The sequence below is a fragment of the Neoarius graeffei genome, chromosome 22 (assembly GCF_027579695.1).
Source record: "Neoarius graeffei isolate fNeoGra1 chromosome 22, fNeoGra1.pri, whole genome shotgun sequence".
NCBI lineage: Eukaryota > Metazoa > Chordata > Actinopteri > Siluriformes > Ariidae > Neoarius > Neoarius graeffei.
In genome coordinates this window covers 1,324,837-1,340,841 of record NC_083590.1, presented here as the reverse complement: position 1 = coordinate 1,340,841, position 16,005 = coordinate 1,324,837, and the positions used below count along the sequence as shown (strand labels likewise).

At 44.4% G+C, this 16,005-nt stretch overlaps 1 protein-coding gene across 1 annotated transcript in view; it reads left to right on the top strand.

Moving 5' to 3' along the window:
* The window catches only part of LOC132871047 (GTPase IMAP family member 9-like), a 43,921-nt gene extending 28,637 nt beyond the window's left edge, over window positions 1-15,284 (top strand). The window contains exon 2 of the mRNA XM_060905201.1: window positions 15,239-15,284. Within this exon, the coding sequence (XP_060761184.1) occupies window positions 15,239-15,284 (46 nt within the window). The remainder of the gene's footprint in view (window positions 1-15,238) is intronic.
* The last annotated feature ends 721 nt before the right edge of the window (window positions 15,285-16,005 follow it).

The following is a 16,005-nucleotide window of genomic DNA, read 5'->3' as shown; positions in this document are numbered from 1 at the left end:
AATACCAGGACATTTTAAATCAAAATCTGGTGGCCTCTGCCTGAAAGCTGAAGATGGGTCATCACTGGGTCTTTCAGCAAGATAATGACCCTAAACATGTGGCCAAATCTACACAAAAATGGTTCACCAGACACAATATCAAGCTCCTCCCATGGCCATCTCAGTCCATAGTCCATGGCCAATTGAAAACCTGTGGGGTGAGCTGAAGAGGAGAGTGTATAGGAGAGGACCCAGGACTCTGGATGATTTAGAGAGATTGTGCAAAGAGGAATGGTCGAATATCCCTCTCTCTGTATTCTCCCATCTTGTGAAATGTTATAAAAGAAGATTAAGTGCTGTCTTGTTGGCAAAAGGGAGTTGTACAAAGTATTAACATCAGGGGTGCCAATAATTGTGGCACACATGATTTCATGTAAAATAATTGTTTCTTAATGTGGGATTTTTTTCCCACTGCACTGCAAAAACCCGGCTTACAAAAACAAGAAAAAAAGTAATAAAATGAGGAATATTTTACTTAAAATAAGCAAAATTATCTGCCAACAGAACAAGAAAATTTGACTTGGCAAGATTTTTAAAAACAAGTAAATATATCTAGCTTTAGAAACCCCACAGATGTCTTAAAACTAGTGTATTTATACTAAAAACAAGTAGATTTGTACTATTCACTTCAACATGCTAGATACTTTGTCCCCCAACCAACAGTTTGACTATTTCATCTGGGCATATTGGTGTGCTCTGTTTAAGTAAGTGTTTATACCAACTGAGACCACCAAATAAATCACAATCAAAACAACAAACCAATCCATTTTGTAGCCTATTTTTGTTGCCAGATTGACAATACAACAATTCATTTCATTTAGTTATCTGTTTTGTGTTAAGAGATTAAAAGAAAGGATAAGATGCTTGAAATAAGAAATTCTGACTTTGACAAACTTGTCATGGTTAATATAACACCGATGAAATTATGGTAATTCTCATTTTAAGACAGAACTTACTCATAACCAGTAATAAAATCTCAATAACAAGTTATAATACCTTATTAAGATAATTGAGGGAAAAATGCTTAAAGTAAGTGAAATACTCTTGCACAAAACCTGCCTGGAAAGGAGAATTATCCTGGCAGACAAATAACAAGCATATTTTGTCTTGATTTAAGATATTTAATCTTGGTTAGATTTTACTTTTTGCAGTGTGAATAAATGCACTTGAATTAAAGGTTGGATTTTTTCTCTTTTTTTGCATTGTTGTCCTATATTATTTTTTAAAAATGAATTTATTAGAAGCCTAAGAACATATCTTAACGAGGGGTGCCAAGAATTGTGGAGGGGGCTGTATTTGTATGATCCCGGTAACCAGCCTTGTGTATAATCCTTATTGCTCTTTTTTGGAGAATGAATAATAAATGTACATTGTATTGTATTTTTGTAATTATTGTCCCATAACTCTGCACAGTAACTTAAATAAGGTGAAACCAGGGAACAGTAAAGAATCCGGAGTGAATTGTGATCGAGAAACTGTTTAACTTTGTTTAATATTGCAATACTTCTTGATACTTTGGATTGTATGTTTTTTTTATATGTGGTTTCCAGCTGAGTTTTTCATCAATAGTTGTTCCAAGAAATTTGATGTCCTTAACTCTTTCTATAATAACCCCATCTATTTGAATATTTATTTGTGTGTTTGTTTTGTTGTTACCAAATAATATTACTTTGGATTTGTTCAAGTTTAATGATAATTTGTTACTGTTGAACCATGTTATTCATTTACTCATTTCTGTTGTGATCTCCTGCAATAGTTCCATTAAATTATCACCAGAAAAGAGGATATTTGTATCATCAGCAAACAAGACAAGCTTCATTACTTTAGATACACTACATATGTCATTGATATATAGAATAAAAAACTTTGGTCCTAACACTGACCCCTGGGGGACACCACAAGTTATGTCCAAACATGAGGAAGAACAATCTCCCAGCTTCACAAACTGTCTCCTTTTACTTAAGTAGCTTTTAACCCAGTTTAAAACTATACCCCTAATGCCATATCATTCCAGTTTTTTTAATTAATATGTCCTGATTTATTGTGTCAAATTTTCTTTCGGTTTTCTGAAATCAACACAGGGTCAAAACTATCCTGCCTGTCAATATTTCCATCATAGTATCTATTAGTAAGATAATTGCATATATAATTATGCATTATTTAATGTGACATTTTGAAGTCATATACTGTACACTTTTGCAGTGAGGCATGATCCTGCCGAAAGAGGCCAGTGCCATTAAGGAATAATGTTGCCTTGAAAGAGTATCCTTAGTCTGCAACCATGTTTAGGTCGGTGGTATATACCAAAGTAACATCCACATGAATGCCAGGACCTACGATTTTCCAGCAGAATATCACCCAGTGCATCACACTGCCTCTGCTGCATGCCTTCTTCCCATAGTGCATCCTTGTCACAGTCTGGTCCAGTCCATCCATGCCTGAGTTTGTGGGACTTCCATGCCAGCTCCAGGCCAGATCCGGGACAGGAATTCAGTCCTGCCTTGCTGAAGGCCACATTCCTGAAGCAGCACTCCCACTACCACTCCTCTCCCATCAGCCAGGGCCTTTTTAAGAACTGTTTGGAGCTATTCCAGTTGCTAGACTGTCTCTAGTAGACTTTCCTTGCCTTGCTACAACCTATTGGTATTGTGTCTCTTGAGTCCCCCTGCCTGAATTGTTCCTTGTTTTCTGTCCAGTTTTTTGCCCCTGTTTTACCTGCCTGTTCTTTTGGATTGTGTTTTGCTTCTTCTGCCTGGATTTCCCTTGTCCCTGTGTTCATCAGTTTTGGTGAAGATTTTTCTCTCCTGTTTTTGTCCCTGACTATGCCTACCTGCTCCTCTCTGTTTTTGACCTCCTGGCCCATTCTTTGACCACTGATTTTTGTCTGAGCCCTACTGTATCTCTGCCCTGTACTTCATTAATGAAGTTCTTTTCTGTACACTGCCTGTCTTGAGTCTGCTCTTGGGTCCTCACTTCACCTCAGCTTGCCATTTCTGACAATCCTGGCATCATCTCTTCCTGAGATAAGCGACACACAGGTGCCCGTCTGGCCACATATAAAAGAAAATGGGATTCACCAGTCCAGGCCACCTTCTTCCTTTGCTCTGTGGTCCAGTTCTGATGCACACATACCTATTATAGGCATTTTCCTTGGCAGACAGGAGTCAGCATGTGCGCTCTGACCAGTCTGCAGCTACTCAGCCTATACAAAACAAGCTGTGATGCGCTATGCATTCTAACACCTTTCTGTCATAGCCAGCATTAACTTTTCACCAATTTGTGCTATAGTTGCTCTTCTGTGGTTCGCTGATTGTCCTTCCTTGGACCACTTTCTGATAGATAATAATCACTGCATACAGGGAACACCCCCATGACCTAAAATTTTGGAGATGTGTTGACCCACTCATCTAACTATTACAATGTGGCCCTTATCAAAGATGCTAAGATCCGTACACTTGCCCATTTTTCTGCTTCCAACACCTCAATCTCAAGAACTGACTGTTCACTGACTGCCTAATATATCCCACCCCTCGACAGGTGTCATTGTGACAATCCATGTTGTTTACTTCACATCTCAGTGCCTTTACAGTTCACTGTTTTGAATCCTACAAAGGCAGCCATCTTCCATTAAAGGACTTGTTGCAGGAATTCAGTTTCATCCGTGCTTTTGGATCCATCCACCTTCAGCCTATGTGAAACCCAGGGGTGAAAGTAACTTTTATTTCTTGCCAGTACTATTATTTTGAGTCATAGTGCGCACGCAGCTCGTGCCGAAAAATACATCTAATTATTTATTATTGTCTACTTATCACTCAGTAGTACTATTATAGTACTTTATCACACTATCACTCTTTCATCCACCTGTATCAGTTTTTGATTATAAATAAATTGCAAACACATCATTTCAACAACACAATCGTTTTAATAACTTTTTTTTTAGCTGAACAGTTGAAAACTAACTTTTGCTTTTGGACACTGGACACAGAACAGTGTAACAGAACAGAAAAGTGAAAGTTTTTAGGTAAAAGTTGTCCTCTCTTCCTTATCTTATCAAATATATCGTTGTGGTTTTCTGTTGGTGTTTTTTGGATTCTTTGTATTTTCCCACGGGTGTGTCGGAACGTTTGAGAAAGTGCGTGTGTTCTCAATGCGCGTGTTTGGTAGCCGAGTTCCTCTGCTCGCTCCAAGCAGACAGTAATCTAGAATCTTTGCCCCAACTTCCACTCGATTTACGAATTCTGATCAAAGTAATTTTTAAATAGCCTATCATGAAACATTAACATGTTTCTTTATATGCCTTTTTATTTGGGAGACTTTGCAACTAACATCTGTCTGCTAAAACACTTTGATTACCAGCTGCGCACGTTATAGCACAAGATCTGGTTAAGCCGTACGCGCGCTGTAGCTCGCTTGTTGTTTGTCCAGCGAAACACTGCACATCTCATCTCATCTCATTATCTGTAGCCGCTTTATCCTGTTCTACAGGGTCGCAGGCAAGCTGGAGCCTATCCCAGCTGACTACGGGCGAAAGGCGGGGTACACCCTGGACAAGTCGCCAGGCCATCGCAGGGCAACACTGCACACATAATAGAATACTGAAACATCAACATATGTTTCTGTATATGTTGTTTTTATTTGAGAGACTTTGCAACAAACGTCTGTCTCCTAAAACACTTTGGATAGCAGCTGCGCATGTGGCGCAGGATGGTGAAGCAGTGGCTCCACGCGCGCGCTCTCCTGCACGCTGTCTGTCGAGTGAAACCCGGAAGGAATTCACTTCAGACAGAATTCAGAGACAGGCCACAACCAGTTATATGCAATGTATATTGAGGAAAACGTGTTGCTTTTGGTAAATTGACGTTAGCAGGTGTGGTGTTATGCTGAAAGTGCATTTTTTTTCAGAGACAGTATATTTTTCTTTCCGGTACGGCCAAATCTTTTAGTGGTACACCAGACTGGCCAGGACCGGCTTACTTTCACCCCTGACACAGACACATATATGGGTCTGTCTCAGAAACTGGGTACTGTGGGGGTACCCCACTAAATATAATCACAGTCAATAAACTATACGGTTTCGAATGATGTTGGTTTTAATTTGAAATAAAATGATGAAAGAAATAATACAGATAAAACTAAATCTTTGATGTGAATATTCAGAATTTGGCAAAAATTCTGCAAATTTGTGGAAAAATGGCGGCTTGATCTGGGACATGATAAATGGTCGACTACATCGCATTCCTTTAAAAAGGTTGTAGTCCACTGAAAAGTCTACAGTTATCACTAATTGTATTTGAAGTTGTAACTTTATACAGCTAAGGATTGGTGCGCTCACAGAATAATCATAACCGTAATAAAACATCATGCAAAATATTTGATCACCGTTGTAACTCCATTTTCCGCAAACCCAAAACCAATACGATCGTGTGTTTTGATCTAAACGGAAAGCCTCAGGGTCAAGGTCACTACCTCACCAAAAGTAGGAACTTAAAATCACTACGCCATACAAACATTTAGTTATAAATCTGCGATTTTGTTTTTTAAAACGAAAGCTGAAAGTTAGGTATAGAATATGTTTCTTACAGAATATGTTATGACGGTAGCTGGTCTTGTATGAATTTCTGAACTATAAAATGAGTTGTGGTTTATTTTTTACCGTAGCGTGTTATTTGTGTGCGGGAAAGGACACACATTAACAATTTGCATGTGTAGAATGGAATTTTTCACTCCAGCAGTTAGAAGTTGATTGTGCTTCCATTTGTGGTCTTTCTGTTACGCGGGTGATCTGTTCGGACGTTATCACTGAAAAGGTGAGTTTCGACAGTTTTATTTTGTTTTAGTCTTGCAGTATAAGGCAATAGAATGTTTCTTTTTCATCTTACTTTCATATTTCGTAGTGTTTACGTATTTGTGGCAGCGGGGGTGTGGTCAAACGCCGGTCTGTGACAGGAGGGCGGAGTCAGGGAAGGTGAGTGGCAGAATCACTACACCTGAGCTCAATTAACCTGTGTTTGTGTGTCTTCCCAGTGACCGCGCCCTATATAAGGAGGGAGAGCAGACAGCAGAGGTGCTCATCCCGGAACAAGACACCTGGCGTGTGTGTGTCTGTTCGAGACTTTGTTAGACTGAAAAGTGTAACAATAAACAATAATTTGAACCTGATCTCTGTCCTGCTGTCCTCTGTGCTCCACCCACCTACTCCGAACTGCCACAGTGGTGCCGAAACCCGGGATCTGGAGCACAGCAGCCTCACAGCCCCATGGAGTCCTCCAAGTTTGCTGAACTGGTCCACACCCTCACCACGGCCCAGCAAAGCCAGCACCAGGCGCTACTCACCCTCCAAAAGGAGCAAGAACAGCGGTTCAAGGCCCTGGTGTTGGCCCAACAAGAAGATCGACAGGCGTTCCAGCACCTCCTCGCGTCGGCGGGGTCCACCAGCGCTCCTACCGCGGGCCCGTCTCCCTTCACCGTCACCAAGATGGGCCCGCAGGACGACCCCGAGGCATTCATCACACTCTTTGAGCAAATCGCCGAAGCCTCGGGGTGGCCGATGGAGCAGCGAGTGGTGCGCCTCCTCCCCCTGCTCACGGGAGAAGCACAGCTGGCCGCGCTACAGCTCCCCGCTGACCGCTGGCTGGCCTACGCGGACCTCCGCCAGGCCGTCCTCCAGCGCGTGGGGCGCACTCCAGAACAGCAGTGCCAGCGCTTCCACGCGCTGCGCTTGGAGGAAGTCGGCCGGCCGTTCGCGTTTGGCCAGCAGCTCCGGGACACCTGCTGGCGGTGGCTGAGGGCCAACAACCGCGACCCCGAAGGAATCATCGACCAGGTGGTGCTGGAACAGTTCGTCGCTCGCTTGCCAGCAGGAACTGCGGAGTGGGTCCGGTGCCACCGCCCGGCGTCGCTGGATCAGGCAGTCGAGCTGGCGGAGGACCATTTGGCGGCTGTCCCGGCAGCAGGACAGCAGATGGCATCTTCTCTTCTCTCCTCTTTTCTCTCTCTCTCTCTCTCTCTCTCTCCCCCTCCTCCTGTGTCCCGTCCTCGCCCCATTCCCCCACCGCGGAGGCGGGGGTCGGCACCACCCCAGCCGGCCTGCTCCACCCGCGGTGCCCTCCCGTTTCCCCCTTCTGTGTCTGTCTCTCCCCCACCTCAGGTGAGTGAGCCCCAGATCACCGGTGCAGAGGGAAAGCCCGGGCCGGTTTGCTGGCGCTGCGGGGAGCCAGACCACCTTCAACAGCAGTGCACGGCAATGGAAGTGGGCGCGGTGGTTCGGATCCCCGACGTGCCAGAGGCCGCCCGCGATCGGGCCGGAGCGTATCGCATACCGGTGAGTATCCAAGGGGCTACATATCAGGCATTGGTAGATTCTGGTTGTTATCAGACCTCAATTCGCCAAAGCCTGGTTCAAAACGAGGCATTGGGGGGAGCACAAGGGGTGAAGGTGTTGTGTGTGCACGGGGATGTTCACCGCTACCCTTTGGTGTTGGTCCACATTATTTTCAGAGGGGAAAAATTTATAGTGAAGGCGGCGGTTAATCCTCACCTTACCCACTCTTTAATTTTGGGGACTGATTGGCCGGGATTTCGGGGTTTAATGACACGCCTAGTAAAGAGTGGGTCCTGCCATTTGACAGGGGGAGGTCCCGGGTTCGCTTTGGCGGGAGCAGCTGTCACAGAGCCGTCTACGTCTTTTCTGCATCAGAGTGAGGAGCCGCCGGCTCCTCCTCTCTCTATTGGGGAATCCCTCGGGGATTTCCCATTAGAGCAGTCGCGAGATGAGACTCTGCAGCATGCGTTTGACCAAGTGAGAGTAATCGATGGTCAAACGCTCCAGCCGAACGCCACCCCGTCCTTCCCCTACTTCGCGATTATGAAGGATAGATTATACCGAGTGACGCAGGACACTCAAACTAAAGAGCGAGTCACGCAGCTTTTAATTCCTAAGGGCCGCCAGGAATTGGTATTCCAGGCGGCTCACTTTAATCCCATGGCTGGACACTTAGGGCAGGATAAAACACTTGCCCGAATAATGGCCCGATTCTATTGGCCGGGGATTCGCGGCGATGTCCGTAGGTGGTGTACGGCATGCCGCGAATGCCAGTTAGTAAATCCAGCGGCCATTCCAAAAGCGCCTTTGCGCCCTCTTCCATTAATCGAGACCCCATTTGAGAGAATTGGGATGGATCTCATCGGGGCATTAGATCAGTCAGCACGAGGGTACCGCTTTATATTAGTTCTGGTGGACTATGCAACGCGATACCCGGAAGCAGTGCCTCTGCGCAATATCTCAGCACGCAGTATTGCAGAGGCACTCTTCCACGTCATCTCCCGAGTTGGAATCCCGAAAGAGATTCTGACTGATCAAGGCACTACTTTTGTGTCACGAACACTGTGCGAACTGTATGGGTTATTGGGGATTAAGCCGATCCGCACCAGCATGTATCACCCACAAATGGACGGTTTAGTGGAACGGTTCAACCACACCCTCAAAAATATTATTAAAAAATTCGTAAGTGAGGATGCACGTAATTGGGATAAGTGGCTTGAACCCTTGTTGTTCTCAGTGCGAGAGGTCCCCCAAGCCTCCATGGGGTTCTCCCCGTTTGAATTATTATATGGGCGTAAGCCACGCGGCATCCTAGACGTGCTGCGGGAAAATTGGGAGGAGGGACCTTCACAAAGCAAGACCGAAATTCAGTATGTTATGGACCTGCGTGCAAAACTCCACATGCTCACCCACCTAACTCAGGAGAATTTGCGGCAGGCCCAGGAACGGCAAGCCCGCCTGTACAACAAGGGTACACGCCTTAGAGAGTTCACTCCGGGAGATAAGGTACTCGTACTGTTGCCCACGTCGAGCTCCAAATTGATCGCCAAGTGGCAAGGACCCTTTGAGGTCACACGGCGAGTCGGGGACATCGACTATGAGGTGAGGCGAACGGACAGGGGTGGGGCACTACAGATTTACCACCTCAATCTGCTTAAACTCTGGAACGAGGAGGTCCCCGTAGCATTGGTGTCGGTGGTTCCGGAGAAGGCGGAGCTGGGGCCGGAGGTTCAAAAAGGGACATTGGCATCACGTACCTCTCCGGTCCCCTGTGGAGACCACCGCTCCCCGACCCAACTCACGGAGGTTGCCCAGTTGCAGACCAAGTTTTCGGATGTGTTCTCGCCCCTGCCCGGTCGCACTAACCTCATAGAGCACCACATAGAGACGCCCCCGGGGGTGGTAGTGCGTAGCCGCCCTTACAGGCTACCCGAACACAAAAAAAAGGTGGTTCGGGAAGAACTTCAGACCATGCTCGAGATGGGCATCGTCGAGGAGTCCCACAGTGACTGGAGCAGCCCGGTGGTCTTGGTACCCAAGGCCGACGGGTCGGTCCGGTTCTGTGTGGACTACAGAAAAGTCAACGCGGTGTCTAAATTTGATGCGTACCCAATGCCTCGTATTGATGAGTTGCTCGATCACCTAGGCATGGCTCGCTTTTATTCGACACTGGATTTAACGAAGGGATATTGGCAGATCCCCTTGACTCCACTATCCCGAGAGAAAATGGCTTTTTCCACACCGTTTGGGTTACACCAATTCATCACACTTCCGTTTGGGCTGTTTGGGGCACCTGCTATGTTTCAGCGGCTGATGGACCGGGTCCTCCACCCCCACGCCACCTATGCGGCCACCTATCTTGATGACATCATCATATATAGTAATGACTGGCCAAGGCACCTGGAACACCTAAGGGCCGTCCTTAGGTCGCTGAGGCGAGCGGGTCTCACAGCCAACCCAAAGAAGTGTGCGATTGGGCGGGTGGAAGTACGGTATCTGGGCTTCCACTTGGGCAACGGGCAGGTGCATCCCCAAATTAACAAGACCGCAGCAATTGCGGCCTGCCCGAGGCCCAAGACCAAAAAGGGGGTGAGACAGTTCCTGGGGCTGGCTGGCTATTATTGTAGGTTTATACCTAATTATTCGGATGTCACCAGCCCGCTGACTGATCTCACTAAAAAGGGGGCACCAGATCCGGTCCAGTGGACGGAGCAATGCCAGCGGGCTTTCTCTAAGGTAAAGGCTGCACTGTGTGGGGGGCCACTATTACACTTCCCTGACTTTTCTCTCCCTTTTGTGTTGCAGACCGATGCGTCGGACAGAGGGCTGGGGGCGGTTTTGTCCCAGGAGGTGGAGGGGGAGGACCGCCCCGTCCTGTACATTAGCAGGAAGCTGTCAGTGCGTGAGGGGCGCTACAGCACGATTGAAAAAGAGTGTCTAGCGATCAAGTGGGCAGTCCTCGCCCTCCGTTACTACCTGCTGGGGCGCCCTTTCACCCTCTGTTCAGACCACGCACCCCTCCAGTGGCTCCACCGCATGAAGGATGCCAACGCGCGGATCACCCGTTGGTATCTGGCACTCCAACCCTTCAATTTCAAGGTGGTCCACAGGCCGGGGGCGCAGGTGGTCATGGCGGACTTCCTCTCCAGTCAAGGGGGGGGGAGTCGGCTGCAGGCCGGACGGCCGCCCGGCCTGGGTCCGGTGGTGGGGGTATGTGGCAGCAGGGGCGTGGTCAAGCGCCGGTCTGTGACAGGAGGGCGGAGTCAGGGAAGGTGAGTGGCAGAATCACTACACCTGAGTGCAATTAACCTGTGTTTGTGTGTCTTCCCAGTGACCGCGCCCTATATAAGGAGGGAGAGCAGACAGCAGAGGTGCTCATCCCGGAACAAGACACCTGGCGTGTGTGTGTCTGTTCGAGACTTTGTTACACTGAAAAGTGTAACAATAAACAATAATTTGAACCTGATCTCTGTCCTGCCGTCCTCTGTGCTCCACCCACCTACTCCGAACTGCCACAGTATTTTTGGCCAATATTTTGCAACCATGGTCAATTTAGATCAAACTTTTGATAGAATCTACGGCCAGTCATTTTGCCCTGCCCCCGCCTCGCGCTCCGTCCGGTGCGGTAGTGATGTCCCATTGCTCACGCGCCGCAGCAGAGACCCGCGCGACCTTCAGCCGGTACAGTCGTTCTTTTACCACCGCCGTTATTCTCATTTTTCCGGTGTGTTCTTGATTTTTCCATTGTGTCCTATTGTCCTATTTCGCCATATCAAATACCCAAAATGTATCGTATTATTCATATTTAAGTGAATAATCAATTCAGTCATCATAACTTGGCATTTTTAACCCAAGCAATCAAAAAGAGGAAATTTATTCAATATTTTCACTCATCTGTGAAGGAGGGGCTTTAATTCTTCATGATGTACAGTGGTGCTTGAAAGTTTGTGAATCCTTTAGAATTTTCTATATTTCTGCATAAATATGACCTAAAACATCATCAGATTTTCACACAGGCCCTAAAAATAGATAAAGAGACCCCAGTTAAACAAATGAGACAAAAATATTATACTTGGCCATTTATTTATTGAGGAAAATGATCCAATATTACATATCTGTGAGTGGCAAAAGTATGTGAACTTCTAGGATTAGCAGTTAATTTGAAGGTGAAATTAGAGTCAGGTGTTTTCAATCAATGGGATGACAATCAGGTGTGAGTAGGCACCCTGTTTTATTTAAAGAACAGGGATCTATCAAAGTCTGATCTTCACAACACATGTTTGTGGAAGTGCATCATAGCACAAACAAAGGAGATTTCTGAGGACCTCAGAAAAAAGCTTTGTTGATGCTCATCAGGCTGGAAAAGGTTACAAAACCATCTCTAAAGAGTTTGGACTCCACCAATCCACAGTCAGACAGATTGTGTACAAATGGAGGAAATTCAAGACCATTGTTACCCTCCCCAGGAGTGGTTGACCAACAAAGATCACTCCAAGAGCAAGGCATGTAATAGTCGGTGAGGTCACAAAGGATCCCAGGGTAACTTCTAAGCAACTGAAGGCCTCTCTTACATTGGTTAATGTTCATGAGTCCACCATCAGGATAACACTGAACAACAAATGGTGTGCATGGCAGGGTTGCAAGGATAAAGCCACTGTTCTCCAAAAAGAACATTGCTGCTCGTCTGCAGTTTGCTAAAAGTCACATGGACAAGCCAGAAGGCTATTGGAAAAATGTTTTGTGGATGGATGAGACCAAAATAGAACTTTTTGGTTTAAATGAGAAGCATTATGTTTGGAGAAAGGAAAACACTGCATTCCAACATAAGAACCTTATCCCATCTGTGAAACATGGTGGTGGTGGTAGTATCATGGTTTGGGTCTGTTTTGCTGCACCTGGGCCAGGACGGCTTGCCATCATCGATGGAACAATGAATTCTGAATTATACCAGTGAATTCTAAAGGAAAACGTCAGGACATCTGTCCATGAACTGAATCTCAAGAGAAGGTGGGTCATGCAGCAAGACAACAACCCTAAGCACACAAGTTGTTCTACCAAAGAATGGTTAAAGAAGAATAAAGTTAATGTTTTGGAATGGCCAAGTCAAAGTCCTGACCTTAATCCAATTGAAATGTTGTGGAAGGACCTGAAGTGAAGTGCTCTTTGTTTAACTGGGTTCTCTTTATCTACTTTTAGGACTTGTGTGAAAATCTGATGTTTTAGGCCATATTTATGCAGAAATGTAGAAAATTCTAAAGGGTTTACAAACTTTCAAGCACCACTGTTATTTTATATGTAAATCAATTTTACAAAAGCATTTGAATTGTAATAAAAAAAAATTCCACAGTGGAGGCCAGATAAAGCAAGATGCTATCTTCATTCTTATTAAACATGACAAAAGAAACATTGAGTATAAGGTAAATGCAAAAAAAAAAAGTAAAATTAGAAAATTTATTTTTTGACGATAATGTCCCAAATGAGAGACCAGTTTCTGAGACGGACCCATATACGTACACATACACACACCTAATGTTATTACCTCATTTCACCATTTTTGTGCCTTGATTTGTTAAACTGCTGCTAGTATTATTGAATGTACCGGATCAGTATTATCCTCTCTTGATTTTGTCATTTTAATAAATTAAATATTTACAAGAAACTGTGTCTTGTCTGTTTTGCTGCAATATTACTTGAAGCTATCTTCTGCCATCAAAGAAATCACATTGCCTTAATTGATCTAGTGTATCACTAGAGTAATTCATTAATTAATTTAATAATTAATGGAAATATTGATTAGTAAATACCCCGCCTCTCACCCATAGTCAGCTGGGATAGGCTCCAGCTTGCCTGCAACCCTGCACAGGAAAAGCAGCTACAGATAATGGATGGATGGATGGATTGATTAGTAAAATTAATTTTATGGACTGATATTTTGAGACTGATATTTTATAAGACTGATTTAATAGCATAATTGCACCTACATAATTTTGGTGCCTCATGTGAGTGCAGTTTCACCAACATAATTTTGGTGCACCGTGTGAGACATGGTACTATTGTACCTACATCTTTAAAAAAATATATATATTTTGATTGTTACTTATCTTCACATTAATTTAATTAATAGCATGCATAACTATTGTCTTTGTATTTAGTTCCAGCTACAGTAGGATCAAAATTTATTCTACTAATGTCAAATTTAGCTAGTAAATTTTTCTTTCATACGAAAAATCCTTCTTTTTTAGTGTGTAAGTGTGTAGTGTGTAGTACTGAACAAAAGTGGTCCAAGGAAGGACAACCAGTGAACCGGCGACAGGGTCATGGATATCGAAGGCTCACTGAGGCTAGAACATATGGTCCAATCCCACAGAAGAGCTACTGTAGCACAAACTGCTGAACAAGTGAATGCTGGCTAAAACAGTAAGGGGTCAGTGTGACCTTTTTCACCAGTTCCTGATATGCACTGGAACAATCAATGTTGCACTTTACCTGTTAGTTTTTGAATGTTATGGCTGATTGGTGTATATTCACACACAAGGGTGTGGTAAGTCAAACATACGTGGTCAGTTCAAATAAAGAAATGCATATATTCTTCTAAAATTGGTTAAGACATAGCAGCAGAAATGGAGACAGGAGTTCAGAGCACTGCCAAGTAAGAAGGGGACCTTGGGTGCAGAAGAATACACAAGAGTTTTGTTCGCCAGTTGGAACATCCTGTTGTGGGTGCAATTGGCCTTGAGAGATCAATCTCATTAAATCAGTCTCATTAATTAATACCATTAATTTTGGTGCTTAATAATAAATTACCAAACAGCTAAATTATGGTATATTCCAAATTATTATGATCACTACCAATGCAGCAATAATGTATTACTTACCGACACTACAGCCAATAGCACTCTGAAGGCAATTTGGAATTCTTTGAGATTGTGTGACTTTGAGTATATAGGAGCAACAAATAAACACACAGTTTAACAGAATAATTGAATTTATTATAATAATGATGTACATTCAATAAAGTCAGCAGATATATACATATAAGCAAGCATAAACGGTGTGTGTGTTATGTGTGTGAGAGTGATGTGTGAGAGTGATTGGAATCTTATCTGAGGTATGTGTGTGTGTGTGTGTGTGTGTGTGTTATCTGAGGTGTGGGGGTCACCACGTGGCTTGAAACAAAAGAATTAGCCCTGGTTGCTAGCTAATAAGACAAAGGAATTAGCCGTGGTGGCTAACCCACTCCCTATAACATTACCAAATTCACTGAAATCTTGATGAGGTCAAAATATGTGTAATAAGGAAATTAAGGATGTTAGTAAGGATAGAAGAGAGCTTGCACAACTTATCTTTTAAAACAACACAGAGAGAGAGCCATGTAGAACTCAAGAATAAATATGCACAATTTAAACAGTTCCTGAGTTTAAATTCACACTACTTCATAAAGCTAGTTCCTAAGACTAATTTTGCCCAAAATGCCAGTCGTACTTCCAGTATCTTGCTTCTATGCAAAAATGCAGATATGTTCCGAAATTTTTGGAGTTCACAGAGCTCGTGGAGGCTTCTGTAAAAGCGCAGAGAATTTCTTGGTCCGAACTTCAGCGTTCGTGAGGAAAAGTCTCTGATCAAACAATGTGCACAGCGATTAAGTCAGAAGGAATCCGGTCGCTTCTAACTTTTAATTAACTGCTTGGGCTGCAGTCGTAACGTTACTTATAATGAACAAATAAAAACCGGTTGTAACTCAATCTGAGTGAGATGGCGCGATTTAAGTAGTTTTACCGTGGCCAGTCGTAAACAAAAACATGCTGAGTTTCTTTTTCTGCCAGGCAGACATCTTTGTCTTGGATGTTCTGATGAGCGGGTATCTCTTTGTGTCTGTAGGACGCGCCGGTCCATGACGAGAGAGTGCCTCTTTATGTCAGTGTGATCCAAGTCATATCTGCGCCAAAAGAGACCGAGTTGGGAGTTTCTGGGTCACTTATAGAGTCATGGAGGAAGTGACATAGGTAATCCCGCCCAGGCATGACGTAGGTCATCACGGAAGTTGGTTGATGGGATCTGTAGTCCTTAGAAGGTAGGTGGCTGTACCTACATTGTGTTTAAGAAAAAACAAACAAACAGAGAAGCAGGTGTGCCCCAAATATTAATCTTATCAAAGTCCAAACCTGTTCCAGCATGACGATGCTCCTTTGTGTGTGAAGGTTGGAGTGAAGAACTTGAGTGTCCTGCACAGAGCCCTGACTGAACTCAACCCCACTGAACACCTTTGGGATGAATTGGAACTGGAGCCTCAACATCCCAACCTCAGGGTCTAATCTCCCTAATGAACACAAATCCCTACAGCCACACCCCAAAATCTAGTGGCGAGACGAGAGAATCTAGTAGAGCTGATTATAACAGGAAAATGGAATAACCTCATATTAAAGCGCATTATTTTGGAATGGAATGTTCAACACATTGGGTGTCCACATACTTTTGGCCATATGGTGTATGTCTGTTTCATATGTCTCTCATGTTATAACAAATGTGTCCATCTCTCCCCCCAAAAAAAAAGTGGGAAAGGAGGAGGGTGCAGAGGGAAGACTATCAGGAAGAGCCAGTCCTGATTTACACCATCCAAACAGTAACAACATCTTCATTTCCAGCAC